Source organism: Taeniopygia guttata, chromosome 5 (genome assembly GCF_048771995.1).
Source record: "Taeniopygia guttata chromosome 5, bTaeGut7.mat, whole genome shotgun sequence".
NCBI lineage: Eukaryota > Metazoa > Chordata > Aves > Passeriformes > Estrildidae > Taeniopygia > Taeniopygia guttata.
Genome location: NC_133030.1, coordinates 30,339,393 through 30,355,901, shown reverse-complemented (window position 1 = coordinate 30,355,901; position 16,509 = coordinate 30,339,393). Strand labels below are relative to the sequence as shown.

Below are 16,509 nucleotides of genomic sequence, written 5' to 3'. Positions count from 1 at the left end.
TTGCAAAGATGTGCATAAAAACAAATATCTGTTCATTGGCTTGTCAGAAAGGTCAGGACTACTTGGCTAGTTTCTGTACCTCTGAAAATATTTAGCAAGCTGTGGAAAGTAGTTGCATGATGTAGGACATGGAAAGATTTTTCTCTGTGTGGAGATGAGCTGATTTGTATATGTACTCTGGAAACACAATATTTTTAATTTTTTGCAAATTTAGAAAAGTAAAGTTGCTCTAGCAAAAGGCAGTTTCAGAACAGTTATTCTTAGGAATTTTTAGAGTTAGAGTCCTAATTAGTAAGTGTCCATAACAGAGCCAATTTCTTAAAAGGAGGTATCTCATGCATACTACTAACTGAAATCCTATTTAAGTGTATTGCATCCTTCAAGGGCTTTTGTTTTGGATCTCTGCCAGTATCACTGTGAAAGAGATGCTACTTCTCAAGTTTTGTTTGTTTATTTCTGGAATTACCAGAGGGGAAACAGTCTATCTCCTGGCAGCCTGCAGTCTTTGGATAGCAAATAGAGCTTGAAAATGTCACCTATCCCACAGTGACTAGGAAGCTTATGGGCATCACTTTAAAGTAATAAACATCACAGTGATCTTTCAAATTATAACTTCAGTCATTTTACTTTATTTTCTAGTTGCAATGCATGCTTTATTTCCCTCCCCCTCACTTAGTCTTGCTTCTCAATATTTTAAATTGGTAAGCGGGATCAGCTTGATAATGCTAGGCCTGGTAACAAGGCTTGTGTGTCCAACAGAGTGGTAGTGTGGTTGATATGGGAAGTAAAGGAAGTTGATTATTATGAGCTGGGAATTTTATGATTTATCAATTTGACAAGATTATAAACTAAGCTAATAATAGTAGGTTTCCATACTAAATGTTTATATAGTGCATGATTTTCTGATTACAACATCAGAAGAATATAAAACCATAAGCTATTAAGTAGATAATAAAATTTAGGGAATGAATGGACTTGGAATTGACATTTCATATATGGGTTGTCAAGAAACCCTGATGTTTGTAATTAAATAATACAGATAGATTACCTTCTTAACTTGCACTATATAACAGCTTTCCAACGTTGTGGAAATAATGATAGACTTGCTCTTGGGTCTGAGGTGTCTGTTCGGAGACCAACAAATCTTAAAATGTTAGGTTACTTAAGAAGCAGAAATAGGGATGAGGGGAAGTCCATCTGCATTTATCTGCATTTGTGTTACACGTATACTTTTGGATATTTTGGAAGTTGATCATGAGTGCCTGGTGTAATGCTTGTGTATGACATAAGAGCAGTGTTGACAGCTGCTGCCAAAGCAAAGGTAAAAGGGAGAGACATTAAGCTCTGAAAATATTCGTTCTTATGCTTTTTATTGTGAGCCCTACTGCAGTTTGTAGTAATGGTTGTCCTGCCTTATCAGTGTAATTTACTTTTCATTCTCCTACAATTCCTTGCAATGTTTTTCTTTAAAACAGGGAGTCAGATTCTCTACTCATAATGGTTTTTTAGAGTTTTCTAGCAGAGGTTAAACTGCTGTAGAAGTAGGCTGATAAAGTCCTGTGGATTCAGTCAGCAGCATGCTGGTGGTTGTCAGCCATTTTTGACCACTATTGGAGTTAGAAAAAAAAGCAATTCAGGTGTGAGTCTGTTAATCTTTGTGAATATAGCTGAGAATCGTTGGAAGGACAGAAGACTAAGGAGGTTTTTTAGAGATTATAAGTGATTGGAAGGGAAAAAGGATGAACTACTCAGCTAAGTGGCCAGATCTAGTAATGGAGCAAGGCTGGGAAAGCATCATGAGTAGCTGTGCCACAAACTGGTGGCCAGAGAGGATGTCTGCAGTGTAAAAAGGTGCTAATGAATTTAAACATCCCTTAGGCCTCAAGATTGCTGGCTTGCAGTTTTGACCCTGAAATGATGGATGTTATTCCAATACACAGTCTTGAAATGTATTGCAATAGCTGTGATTTGGTTTAAAACAAATACCCTGCAGTTGTGGTGGTGTACTTCAGGAAAAGTATTCTGGACTTCAAAAAGCTGAATGGTGAGAGAGATGCACATAGTGCATATGGGCTTTTGTTAGTAGTTGGATTTGCATAGGAAAGATTTAAACTGTGAAGTGCTTGGAAATTGGAATTATTAAATGTGTAATTTGGTTTATAGCCTGATTATTTAGTTTGCAGAATCAGTGCTGTTCTCAGAAAACATTTTTCTTCCTAAAATTAAATCCTGCCAGGAAAGTTGAAAGTTTGGCTTAAATATATAGGTGTTCTATAATACTTCTGGTCAGAATTGCTTTATTCTATTCCCCCAATACCTTTTGACTCTGTTCCCCTCTTTTGGGGCCTGCCTTCCCCTGTCTCACTTACTTATCTTTTTGCACCTGCTCCTCTTCTTTTCCAATTATTTGTCATATTTTTATATGCTCTGTTTCTAAAAGATGATGTACAAATCAGTGTATTTATTGTTCAGCAGATAAAGCTGTTACGAAGTTGCATTGATGCTTAAGTGACTTTTGGGTATATCTGCCTTCTTGGGTATGCACTCCAGTGATCAGGCAGAGGACAGGCTGCTGTGAACACAGTGCAAAATGAAATTATCCCCTTTCAGCTGTGCTGCTGTTCTAATCAGCATTTAAAAGAAAGTTATTAGCCTATTTAATATTAAATTATTATATTTATATTGTAGGAATATTTTCTTTCTAATTCCCTTTTTATTATAGATAGATAATTTGAAAGCACAAAATCTCTATGTGGCTATAATATAGAAGACTTTCCAGTTCATTTTATAGATAATTTTGTGTTTCACTTACAGTAAAGCTACCTCTATTATTCTGAATATGACAAGGAACAAACTTCTCAACATTTATACTTAAAATCTAGATAAATAAACTGTATATTTATGTTACTGTAAATGCATCACAAATCTCAAATCTGTTATATTCTTAGTAACATGATCTCTCTGCTAATGAAAATGCCAAGAAACAGTTTCTAACAGCTTTTTAAAATATGTTGTTATAAATAGCTGGGATTATATAATTTAGTAGCATGTTTATATAACTTCAAATAGCCAGAATGCTTTGTTCCATAGATAAAACTAATTCTTTTTTAAATGGTATATGAAAGCAGGCTTTATGCACTGTGAATATAAATTGTATTTAACAGCGCATACTCACTATATCATTTTTAAATGTGCTTCTGCTTAAATAAATGGCACATTTTTCAAGGTCACTTTTTAGAGTGAAAGAAAGTGAAAACAAGTTCACAATTTGTCTGTAATCAAGTGTTGTTTTCAACCAACACTTTGTAAACCAAGTAATATCCCCCTCTTCATTTTTCTTTCTAAACTTCATTATCCTAGGTTTTATCATTTTCTCTCCACATGGAAGTCTGTCTGTCCCCATTTAATTATTTCTGTGGCTTGTTTTTGGATCCCTTCTCTTTCTTCTGTAACTCATTTTAAAATAAGGTGGCCAGAACTCAAAACAATGAGATTATCTTAGATTAATATACCAGCATCATAATGTAATTTTTGTGGGCTTTTTTCATCCTCAGTTATAAGCATGCTGGGATCCTACTTGGGGTTTTGACTGCTCCTGTCCATAAAGCAGCTGCTCTGGTGAAGGTGCTACCTGATTTCATTACAGTTAATTTCAAGTCCTGATGTTTATGCTTAGGAGAACTCATCCTGTTGTTGTTGTGTGTTATAGCTCCTTTGCTGTTTATTACGTGCTTGATGATGGTATTAATTTTCAGTATCTGTCTGCCTTCCTTGCTGAAGTCTTTTCACATTCCTTACAGTTCAGTTTTATTCTGAGATATTGGGTGGATATTTTATAACTGAAAGTTATCTCAGACTTTGTTGTCACTTTTCATGCTTACATAGGCTTTCTTCAGGGTCTTTTGGTATCAATTCCCTATTGCCTAACAAGTTTTTGTCTGGGAAGAGTATGCAAAAGTACACAGGTTGTCTTGATGTGGCACTTGCTTTGGCAGGTGAACGAACTCTGAATAAGTTCTTACTTGCTGATATTTCAGCTAGGATTGAGGATGAATAAAAATTCTTGGCGGATTTGTTTTTTAATAATAATTAAAGTTTGTTTTTAAACTTCTTTTTAACAATAGTTTTATTTTGTCTTCTGTAACTGCAGCTGATTCAACAGGTACTCACTCTCTGTACACAACATACAAGGACTATGAAATCATGTTCCACGTTTCTACTATGTTGCCATATACTCCAAACAACAAGCAACAGGTAAGATGGGCTCAGAAGCAGATGAACTATTCAGTATTTATGACAACTTTTATGCATTACTAGCAAAAAAACACTTAAGGAATCAAAAGTAAAGGTGGCAATGTCTGTGTCAGGGAGATGAGCAAAGTAGATGATTGTAGGTACACCATAGATTTTTCTCCACTGGACTATTTTCTATTTAATTGTGCATTACTTTGATGTGAATAGTATGCATTAATGTCAGTAGCATATGTCAGAAGGACCACAGTGTACCTGATGATTCTAAATAATTTTAAACCATCTACAGCAAAGTCAATTGCCCTTTGAGGTTTGCATTCAGCAAATTGCAGTATGCACAGAGATAATGAGTGGGTGGTCCAGCACACGACACAAGAATACATGAGCAAAAATCCTTTTGTCAAGATCCTTTATTTTCCTTTTTTTTTTTTTTTTTAACTCCATTATACTGTTTGGGCAGAACTGCTTTGTTACACTGAAGTACCTGGTCTTGTTTAACATTAAGCCATGTTGTTTTGTATGATGTATATGCATTTTATTCTAGAAATGGTGCTTTGTACATCTACAAATAAAACAGATTTTTGTTTTACAATGGAAGATAACATAGAATTCTTTTCAGTTTGCTTTTGTACACTAAATGTTCTACTCCTTCGTAGCTCACCTTCTCTTGTACTGTAGTCTTGTATTTTTGGAAAGAAGCCTACCAGGAAATTGTTTACAGCATGTCTTAAGGACAATGACAACTTATTTTCAAATTTAAATATAACCTAGCACTGGCTTGTACAAATGTGTGGACTGGGGGATGTTTTTGTGCTTCCATGTATCACTGATTGCTTTTGATACTCACAAGGAAATGTTTTTTCCCCTTTGTTTAGCTTAAAATTTTCCCTTATAAGTTTACCCTCTATGCTACATCTAGAAATGAAATGGTTACGAAAACAACTATGTCTGAAATTTATTAGGTGAACAGCTAGTTCTGGTGATTGTTATATACCTCTCAATTGTTTCAGTTTTCAACTTGAAGTATCACTTGGGGAAAGAAAATGTGCAATAGTAATTTATAACAATGAGAAATAAATGATTGGAAATTGTGAAAACTCTGTTTTAACCTTTTATTTTTTCTTTTTCCCTCATTAAAGCTTCTGAGAAAACGCCACATTGGAAATGATATTGTGACAATAGTTTTCCAGGAGCCTGGAGCACAACCATTCAGCCCAAAGAACATCCGATCCCACTTCCAGCATGTCTTTGTCATTGTGAGGGTGCACGGTCCCTGCACTGACAGTGTGTGTTACAGGTAGCTATTGCTGCAGTCACTGAGCACATCAGTGCAAAGCCAGCTGTCATTCTTCTCCAAAATTCTCAGTAGGGAAATGTCATGAGGGTCAGGGAGGTTTTGAGTCATGTGAACTTAGAACTCTTTTAAAGAGTAAATAGGCACAGAAATATGTAGATGAAACACGCCCAGTGAGGAGACTGCTGCTGTCAGCTGTGAGTACAGACACACACACACACATGCACATACACATGCATATCAAGCACTTGGAACTTATTTTAGAATTGCCTTCTCACTTCTTTTTTATTCTCTTCATTAAGAGTATGCTAGAAGAATATTTTTGCATTGATAGAAATAGAACAAAGATAAAAAGAAAACACTTTTACTTTTTGCTTAGATAATTTGGTCATCTAGTGCATGCTCCATTTTCAAAATTAAGGTAGTGAAAAAGTGTGATTTAACCTTTCAGGAAGAAGCTAAGCTCTCTGAAATATCTTCATTTCTTATCTCATTTCAGTCCAAAAAAGAAATGATAGAGAATTATGCAGCAAAAAATAAACTCTTAATGTGACCTTAAAGTCAATATGATAAAATAGAAAATGGTAATTGATAGTAACATGTAATAAAGAACTACAAGATTATATTCCTGGTTATATAATTTTTAAACTAAATTGCAACCATATAGAAATAATGTTTCCGAGTTACACTGTTTTACTATCAATGAAAGTTCTTACCTTTGTTATTTATATGCAGAACTCTTAGAGTATTTTCATTGTTAAATGTTGACTGATCTCTGAAAACTTCTATAAAGCATTTTCATTTAAAATATGAAATGTCAGACCAGTGGATTTAGAACATGTATCTTGAAATGAGGTAGCCTTAGAATTAACTTGTTTTTGCTGAAATACAAATATTCACTTAAGTATTTTATTAAGGCTAGTGCTTATTTAGAGGAAAATCTAAGACTGCTGTGTATGAGTTGTTGTATTTTTTATTTTTTGAGTACACATAAATCGGTTAAAGGCTTTTCTCTACTCAGAAGTTTTTGGTAAAGTTCACAGAGCATTTCTGAAATTAATGTTGAACTTTGTATATGTATTAATTCTCCTGGACTAAGAAAGTTCATGTGGATACTCTTTTCAGACTGCTTATTGAAAAATTCAAGTGTTGCATAATTTATGTGAACACAGCTTTTCTTAAACTCTTAGACATATGTTTCAGCTCTTATCCTGTACAGAAAGTGATTTTCAAGCAAAGAGAATGTAGGAAATGCATCCACAAGGGGTGCAGATGCATCTTTCACTTGAATTGCATATTAAAATATAGATCTCCTTTTGTCTGTTACTTTAAGTAATATGGCTGCATATATTTTCTTCCTTTTAAAAGGTGTAGGAAGGATTTATACTTGTTAAACTGTAATAAATTCAAGTATCTGAGGGTTCTATTTTTGACCTTCAAACTCCTGAATCACCTCATTTTTCAAGTGTGTGTAACTATAAGGGCTGGAACCTCATTGGTTGCTTAATAGTAATTTTGGCTTTAGTGATGGTACAGGCTTAAGTTTTAAGGGGAGGGGAAACAGGTGTGCAAAACAGTTGGGAGAATGTCAGTGTTCATTTTGATACACAAGACCACCAGGACATTGTATCTTTTCTGTACTGTCTTTGAGATTTAAATACTATTTTTTCCTGTCCTCTCAGTGCAAAAACTTGATTTAAATTTGTAGAATTCTATTATGAAAAGTTTTTCTAGGAGACTTTTCAAAGTAAGTTTGACCTCTTTTTCACTGAATTATTTGGAACAGTTTCATGGATTCATAATTCTAGACAAAACAGGAAACCATATAGCATAAAAATGTACTGGAGTTTATATTTAAAAACTACATAAAAGGAATAAAATCAAGCACTGTCTTGGCCAGTGATTCTCTCTCCCAACTAAGATAAACAATATTTCAAAAGTCTGGCATCTCTGAGCATTGCTCACTTTTAAAAACTTCTCTAGCATGTGTTAAAGATTGAATTCTTATCCCTGTGATTCATGACACTGAAAACTGAACCAAACAAAATCTTGCTGGTAGTTTCTGGTAGGTTTTCATTGCATCCAGTAATTGTGTTTAACACTTAGGCTTCCATTTCTTACTAACAGATTCTTCAGGACCACTAGAGATGAGTCAGTTGCTTCATGAGCACCCCCTGTTGCATACTTGTAGATAATACTAGTATACATTGGGAGGACATACAACAGTAATGACATCTTTCAATATCAGTTGCCATAAAACATAGTAATTAAAAAGCAAACAAAAAACCAAAGGAAAAAAACACCCCAAGCAATTCAGAACAGCAAAAGCAAAACCAACAAACAAAACACCCTACCACTCAAAACCAGAAGATATGGTTGTAGATTGGGTTACTTAATTTTTATTTTTGGTGTTCCTATATGCTCCCTCAAAAGATATACTCTGAAATCTTAGTTACTGATGTTTTGGGGGGGAATTTCTCTGATTATTTTTAAGAATTCAGATAAAATCAAAATGTGAAAATAATACCAGCCTATGTTCCAAGTGAAACACCACATACTTTCCTAATGTGGTCAAGTTTTATCCTATTCTTCTTTATTTCCATTACCATGGTATCTTGGCCAAAGTTAGTTAATGATTTTTTTAGATCTAGTTACAGATATGTGGTAAATCCTAGTTTGGACCATTGGAATGTTTCTTGTCACGAAACCATCGAAGTAGATTTTCATTCTCTTAGGATAGTTAGCCAAGTGAATGATACTGGATTGGAATGTCAAACAACTCTCGTGTGATTTATATCACAAGAGAATTGACAATTGAGAATCGCTAAGCTGGTCCCAGTTGCCAAAGGCAATCCTATTGCCAGTACATCACTTGGTGCAGGAACTAAAAGGAAGAGTTGAACAAGAACGGATTTGTTTCTACAGTGTATCTCTGAACTTCTCAGAAGTTTCTTATTTCTGGTATTTTCAGAGTTGTCTTCTGTCACTGGCATGCAATATCAGCTAGTGAGGTTTTCAGTCCAGAAATGTAAAACACTTATGTGATGTATATATGCATTCAGTCACCAGATGATTTTCGCAGTGGAACTGGCCTTGTAGGATGACTTCATTGCCTTTATCTTTTTAATGTGTTCATTTAATCTGTATTTCTAGTGTTGGTCACACACTTGGCACTGCTTTCAGATGAGCTTTTCAGCATTGAGTAGCTACATTCTAAGCTAGCCTTTCTCCTAGTGTGAGTTAGAAATTTTCTTTTTATACCAAAACCAAACAAAATTCAGAACTGCCATACATGAGTGATTACTTATAAAAAAAAACCCTCCAATTTTGTACTTGATGCTCTTTTTAAGCCATGGGACTGGGAATGACTCAAAAACGCCTATATGTGGAAAAGTTGCTTTCTGTTTATACAGTATAGGGGGCATAACCTCCACACTGGGCAACATTAATATGTAAATTTAGGTATACTGCTGAGAGAATAATAGAAAAATGGAGGGAATGTATTGTCTGTAAGCAAAAACTGCTGAATTTCCCTAGAGTGAAACACTGTTTCTTATTCTTTTATTTCATTTAGTGTTGCTGTGACAAGATCTAGAGATGTACCATCCTTTGGCCCACCTATTCCAAAAGGTGTGACGTTTCCTAAATCGAATGTGTTCAGGGACTTCTTACTGGCCAAAGTCATTAATGCAGAGAATGCTGCTCATAAATCAGAAAAGTTCCGTGCGATGGCCACCAGGACCCGGCAAGAGTACTTGAAAGACTTGGCAGAGAAGAATGTCACCAACACACCCATTGACCCTTCTGGCAAGTTCCCCTTCATCTCACTTGCTTCAAAAAAGAAGGAAAAGTCGAAACCTTATCCAGGAGCAGAAATCTATAGTTCTGGTGCTATTGTCTGGAGTGTCCATGCAAAAGACTACAGCAAGGGTATGGAAATAGACTGTCTCCTAGGCATCTCTAATGAGTTTGTAGTCCTCATTGAACAGGACACTAAAAGCGTGGTATTCAATTGCTCCTGTCGAGATGTGATAGGGTGGACTTCAACAGACACAAATATCAAAATATTCTATGAGAGAGGTGAATGTGTTTCTTTGGAGAGCTTCATCAGCAACATGGATGACATCAAAGAGATCGTCAAAAGGCTGGAGGTTAGAATGTGTTCTCTTGTTTGGTTCCCCTGCTTTGCTTTCTCCTCTCACCCCTTGGCCAAGTAAAGCTTCAGTTACATAATGCCTGGGAATCCTAAAATTGTTTAAATTGCTTATTGTGAAATTTATAAGGACCCTGCTTCTGTTTCTCAAAACTGAATATTGCTTTCACTGTTATCAGATATCAGCTAGTCTCAGCTGGCTGTGTGTATGTGTGAAAAATGTATTCATGTATTAAAAAGACCGGATTCTTCAGATGCATAAGTTGCTCCCACACAACAAGTACAGAAGTATCACATTATTTCTTTTCTTTGTTTTCCTTCCCTTTCTCTGTTTTACAGACTTGCTGTATCTTGTTTCAAATGAATCTGCAATATCTTTGAGACTAACTTATTATGTTGCCAGCAGGGTGCAGTCCCAATCCCCAGTGCAACCTTCAGAAACACTCTGAATGCATGTGATAAACTAAAAATGCAGTGAATCATGGTATCTCCCTATAAAACATCTGTCCATGCTCATTTTATATCCAATTAAGTTATGAAAGAACATGCTACATTTCACTCTCTTTCCTGTAATTTCACAACTGTAGTTGTATAACAGTTGTATAACAACCAGGAAAAAAGGAAATCTAGCTCCTGTTAAGTTACTCTTGATGACATTGACGCTCATGGTACATGGAAGAGCTGGCATAGTCCCCAGTTTACTGTTCTTACTAGCTGCATGCTCTGACTGAGAAGTTATTTTGCCATTTCCTGAAATGCAAAGAGCCAGAAATTGCGAGTGTTTTTTGGTTACTGAAGTGTAAAAGACAGAGATGCTTGTGTAACTCCATGTGCTTTTCTGTTGTGTGCTACCATGTATCTGCTAAAATTCCTGTGGTTGCAGTAAAAATTCCAAGGCAGAACTTGAGTAACCAGATTCTACTTAGTTTGAGCAACAAGACTCATTTCAGCTGATTATGTACCTGGGATTGCAACATATATCCCTTGATTGTGTCCCACCATCATCCTTGGGAGTCAGTTGTTCAAAACTTGAGCCCCTAAACCTCTGTTAGCCCCAGAGATGTCCCAATGCATTAAATTCTGTCAACATTTCAATTCATTTCAGCTTGTGACCAAGGGCTGTGAAACCGTGGAGATGACTCTGCGCAGGAATGGCCTGGGCCAGCTGGGCTTCCACGTGAACTACGAGGGCATTGTGGCAGACGTGGAGCCCTACGGCTACGCGTGGCAGGCGGGGCTGCGCCAGGGCAGCCGCCTGGTGGAGATCTGCAAGGTGGCTGTGGCCACCCTGAGCCACGAGCAAATGATTGACCTGCTCAGGACATCGGTTACAGTGAAGGTCGTCATTGTCCCTCCCTATGAGGACTGCACACCACGCAGGTATTTTACAGTCACTGTGCTTGCTCCGAAATTGTATCTTGTTTTGTGGGAAGAGCCACCATAGAGTGTTAGCCTCCAAAAAAATGCAGTATAACTATAATACAGCATCCAATATTTTAAGGTTGGAAGAAGAGAGCAGGAAAAACTGCCCATATTCTGTCTCCATGCTCCCCAAATATTCATTGAATACTAACATGTAATAACATGTGAAGAAGTTCATGGAACCATGGAATTGAACATGGAAATCAAACAACTTTTTAGTAGTAATTGTGTAGTTAGCATACATCAAAATTGATTGTGCATGTTCCTGCCTGCTTTTCCATTTGCTGATAGTTTGTGATGCCTGTGAATATAATTCTTGAAAGCTAGAAATAGATTTACATGCTTCTATTTTCACAATAAGTAAGGCTGTTAATGATGGGGATTTTTCAAAGGTATGGATCTGACCAGAGGAATTGCTGCAAATGGTTATTCTTCTTAAATCCATAGATCCTGTTGCATCTCTCACTTCCCATCTATATTAAGCCTGAAGCTCATGTCAATTATATTGCTGTTTTTATAGTTTAAAGCTGTTGCTTCATCAGAAATAAGCAATAATGTGTGCATTTTTCTTAACTGCTTTTCCTGAATTCACACTAAAGCTTTTATAATTTTTATGAATTCTCAGTGTTGTCTGTAGCCTTCAGCCACATCACTAAGTCTCAATCGCATGTTCCTGACATCCTGTATTTGTATCCTAGAAATGCTGCTATGTGATTAAAATGGAATGATGTTTAATAAATAAATTTGCCCGCAGGCTAGCTGAAGGCTTAGGATAGGTTTACCAAGAAGCAAGTGTAGTTACCAAAGTTCAGAGGATTCCTTGGAGTGAGAGACTAAGAGGGCAATTTTGCACTGCTCTTTTTTAATCAGTCTATACCTTTGTAGGTGTAATTGCTAAAACTTTGTATGCTTAAGACTGGAGCTGAACTTTAATACATATTTATTATATTGATATGAAATTGTGTCTCTGAGAAAAGACCTGTTATTTGTGTAAAAGAAAAATTCTGTGTTTGTTTTTACTGTACGAAACATGAACTTCTTTGTAAATGCTAGCAAAAGAGGAGCAGAGAGAAAAGTAGTTTTTTGTCCTTTAGCTGTCAGTGGAAAATTGAATACATGTCAGGGATTAAAATGATGAGTGGCGTAAGGTCACTCATGAGATACTTGGAAAGCTTTTGTGCAGTATTTAGCAGCCCGAGCAAATGGAAAGTTCAGCTGCAATCATCATGAAAGGATTAGAGCAGAAAAATCAGTGTGGAAAGCACAGATCCTATTATTTCTGAACTAAATTAAGTACAGCCAAAACCAGGCTTACTTTTAGTGTATCCAAACCCATAGCAGTAAGAGAAATGACTGCACTTTTTGAAATACTCAGAGATTTTTTTTGTTGCTGTCTAGTGAGCAAATGTTCATGGTGGGTTATTGCTGTTATAAAATTCCATAAAGCAACTCTTGATCCCCCCATTTACTCTGTCCAAAATCATAAAAGTTCAAGAACTGTGTCTTAAATTTGTAGCTATCCTACGTGTATTACTAGAGACTTCAGTTAAGTATTTGCACAAAGCATTTTCTCTTTTGGCAATCAGTTTTCTGCAACTGGAGTCCTTTTGTTATATCCTCTGGAGGTCACTGAGTATTTCTACTACAGTAAATTCTGCAGATCATAACTAAAATGAAGATGTGTTCTGCTTGGAATGCTACATTCATATGAGCAGCAGTCCCTATCCTAATAAATTGGTTGGCATGAAGTTGGAGGAAGATCAGGAGTGCAGTTAGATAAGCTGACTTGGCAACAGGCACATGTACAAGGTCAGTAGGAGATGCAAAAATATATCCAAATACCCCAATTCATATTCTCATGCCCTGTGCAGAGGCAAGCCTTGTTATGGTTAAGTCTCTACTAAACCATTATTAAAACATTGCCACTGAACTCATTTAGTGGGGCTGATTGCTGGCTTTGAAACTAAGGACACAGCCTTAGGAGGAAATGGTGCATTCCTGCTTGTTAAACTGTAAATACATTGCAGGGGAGAAAAGAGAAACCCAAAGTACATATGCACTAGGGAAAGAATAGCAGAGAATAAAACATTAAGAGAAAGGAAAAAACAAAGGATATAAATTATCAATACTCTAGTTTAGTTGTGAGTGGTTTTATCTACTGCTCATCTTTGTATACCATGCAGTGCATCACATCAGAGTGGCCTGGGAGACTTTCAGCTGACCTCCATGTACTTCAGAAGCATGCCTCATGCCTTCCAACTGATAATTTAATTTAGACATTAAGACTAGAGGGTAGACCAGTGTAAAACTACAAAATGAGTATATTGTAGGCTGCAAGACCTCAGCAAAGTTTCACTTTGTCTGTTCCTATTAGACCACACAATTTATGTCAACATGGCCAGATAACAAGTTCTGTCTTGTTTTCTGTTTTTTTCAGGGAAGATATACTAATATTTCTCACCCCTAATGGTGTAGTTACTTAGAGGAAGAGCTGTGGGTTCAGAGTTTTGCACTGATTTTTTATTTTTCTTTGCATTAGAGAGTGATGTATGTCGATCAAGTAATCATGATAAAACATACTCATTTAGTGTTTACTCAGAAACATATACATTTGTCAAGAGAAATGCTAAAATTATCCTTACTGAAGAAGATGAGCGCATCTTTTTTCCAAGTGCCTCGTTTGAAATATATGCAGAAGTTTGCCCTGCTTCTTATGTGGACTACACTGGCTTATGTCCTGTTATAGGCAGATTTTTATGCTGTGCTGTTCCTTAGGAAGCAATGGGCATCTTTGGGGTTTGGCATCTTCAGTTTCTAGCAAGTCTTTCCATAATGTGCATATTTATCAACTGAGGTACTCCAAAGCCAAAGGTGTTTGAAAATTATGTATGGTGCCTTATTTCACATGACCCTTGTCTTTTAATGTCTGTGCATCAGAAAGATGTGTCTCAAAAAGAACAAACATTTCAGGTCTTATTTGTCTGGGTGCAGGTAAGTTCTAAATCCCATGGCTTTTTTAAAAAGGGGAAATACCCTTCTAACATAAGTTTTTAGCTTTTTTAGCCCAGTATCAGATGAAGAGTATCAACTTGACCAACTGGAATGCTGGAATGCATGGCTGTAAAGTCTTCTGGAGGGATAAACAAGGACAGGCATTGGGTTAGGGCTCAGTGATGGTGCCAACAGAGTTAGTGTTTGAGAATCAAGGGAAAGGCCAACAAGGCAGAGTCCATGGTAGCCTGTTGTGCATCACTCACCAGGGATGACAAGACAGACTCTCACCATCGCTAGTCCTTTTCCTTGTGCGAGCCTTCTAAAATCTGTTAAATAAACATTTTTTTAAAAGAAAATCTCATACTTTCATAGAATTGATTCAGCTTCTGTCTTTAGATTTCTCTTCTTGTGAACAGGACACATGTTTTTATGTTTTATAGCTGCATATTCATTTCTTCATTTCCAGGAGTTCTTCAGAAAACTACCGCATGCCAGTGATGGAGTACAAAGTGAATGAAGGAATGTCATATGAATTCAAATTTCCCTTCAGAAATAATAACAAATGGCAGCGAAATGCGGGCAAAGGACAGGGACCTCATGTGGCTCAGGTGCCATCTCAAATCCAAAGCCCAGTACCATCTAGGATTAGCTCTGGAAAAGGAGAAGGAAAAATGCCACCCCCAGAACGAGCCAACATTCCCCGAAGCATCTCTAGTGATGGGCGCCCGTTGGAGAGCCGGAGGTGCGTGTCTTCTTCACAAATGGTTTTTCATTGCTGCTCTGAGCCTTGCCTGGAAAAATTCACAGGAGTTTTATCTAAGTATCTGAAGTATCTTCCTTTAACCTTGGTTTTAATTAGTCAAAAGACAGCATGACTGTTAGTGAAACAATAATCAAAAGAAAATATCTTTCCAGGCATAATTAACCACTGAATTAAGTATGCTGGGATGTTTCCCTGTGTTGGATGGTATTCTGAAACTGCTGTGTTGTTATTTAAGTTTTAAATGAGTTACAGTCAAGAGTTTTAGAGCTAAGTGTGGAAAAGTAAATCAAAAATTTATTTTGTTCATAGGCTTGGTGGAATTGCCTAAAGCACTGAAAGCAAAAATAGTATATGACAGGGTTTTTAGGAAGAGAATTCTGACTAGAAAGGAAATTTATTTGGTTGGGGAGTGTCCAGACATTTTAGGCTAGAGGAGAAATTGTTCTAATTTTGGATTTCTCCAGGGGGGTTTGGCGCTTTTTGTTGTTTTGAGTTCTTTATACAAGAAAGCAGTCGTTAGGATAAAGGTGTCAAGTCCATCATATAACAGTATTTTTATTCTTTCATGGAAAAATATGTATTTGATAGCATTCAAATGAACTGTCATTGGTTTGATTATCTATATAAATCTCTCTGCATTCGCAATGAGATCTGTGGAAGGAAGCAAGTTAATAGCTTGTATTTCTTATTTTGGACAATTCCTAGGAAAAAAAAAGCTTTAGATAGGTTCTGATTATCTTTGTGGGTGAAAAATATAAAACAGTGGTAATAAGATGCATATTGTAGAAAATGTAAGAGGGTTCTAATGAAACAACTTTAAATCTTTTTCACATGTTGAAGAATTGGGGATGGAAAAACATGTTCAAAGATGGTACAGCCAAGACCAAGAAATTACCAAAATGAAATTGAAACTTCTGTGTTGAATAACTTGTTAGGAAATTACAGTGGTTGCTAAGGACTTAATATTCTTACTTTCTTTTTCTTAAGTATATACTTAAAAATCTCCCATCTGTGGGAGTTGGAAAAAAAAGCCTGTAACACTGAAGGCACTAATAATTTCACAGACAACCTGACTAGATTGTCTGTTAAAAATGTTTCGGAAGCCACTAAAATGCTGGACTTGATTCTCAAATTATGCATTTGGACCGACATAAAAATTGCATGGCTAGAGGGTGTATCTGTTTGTTAGAGCAAGACAGGCAGATGCTGAACTGGGAGGAACAGCAGCTGAGCTGGTAGCATTTTTTGCTCTCTCCAATGCTGAATGATCTCTTTATGTGGTTCCAGAAGGCATAGTAATACCTGGGCAATGCTTTAGGCAGTGACAGACTATCGGATTCCGTTGAGTTGCTGGTTTTTCCAGACGCTTCCATCTCGTCATGTATTAACCAGAGCGCTTGGCTGCAGTCTAGAGTTGGCTCATGTTGAAGAGAGAGCCTTTGGCTGCCCTGAGAGAAGGGGTATTAACAACTGTGTGTTCCTTGTGCATGAAATTGTATGCAGGCAAAATCACATACCTAAGGCATTCAAGACTCATCCAGTCTGTGGAGGCTTCTAGATGGGGCGTTACGGCCTGATAAATGTTTGCAAATTGAAAGTTACATTTTCTTAGTCAGTATTTGTTTTCAAAAA

General features: G+C 36.6%; 1 protein-coding gene across 5 annotated transcripts in view; it reads left to right on the top strand.

Moving 5' to 3' along the window:
- SIPA1L1 (signal induced proliferation associated 1 like 1) overlaps window positions 1-16,509 on the top strand; it is a 198,051-nt gene that overhangs the window by 147,546 nt on the left and 33,996 nt on the right. For all 5 annotated transcript variants that reach the window (XM_032748800.3, XM_041716655.2, XM_072930070.1 and 2 more), the window contains 5 exons: window positions 4,151-4,254; window positions 5,391-5,548; window positions 9,120-9,696; window positions 10,804-11,078; window positions 14,581-14,856. In XM_032748800.3, coding sequence (XP_032604691.1) covers window positions 4,151-4,254; window positions 5,391-5,548; window positions 9,120-9,696; window positions 10,804-11,078; window positions 14,581-14,856 — 1,390 coding nt within the window. The remainder of the gene's footprint in view (window positions 1-4,150; window positions 4,255-5,390; window positions 5,549-9,119; window positions 9,697-10,803; window positions 11,079-14,580; window positions 14,857-16,509) is intronic.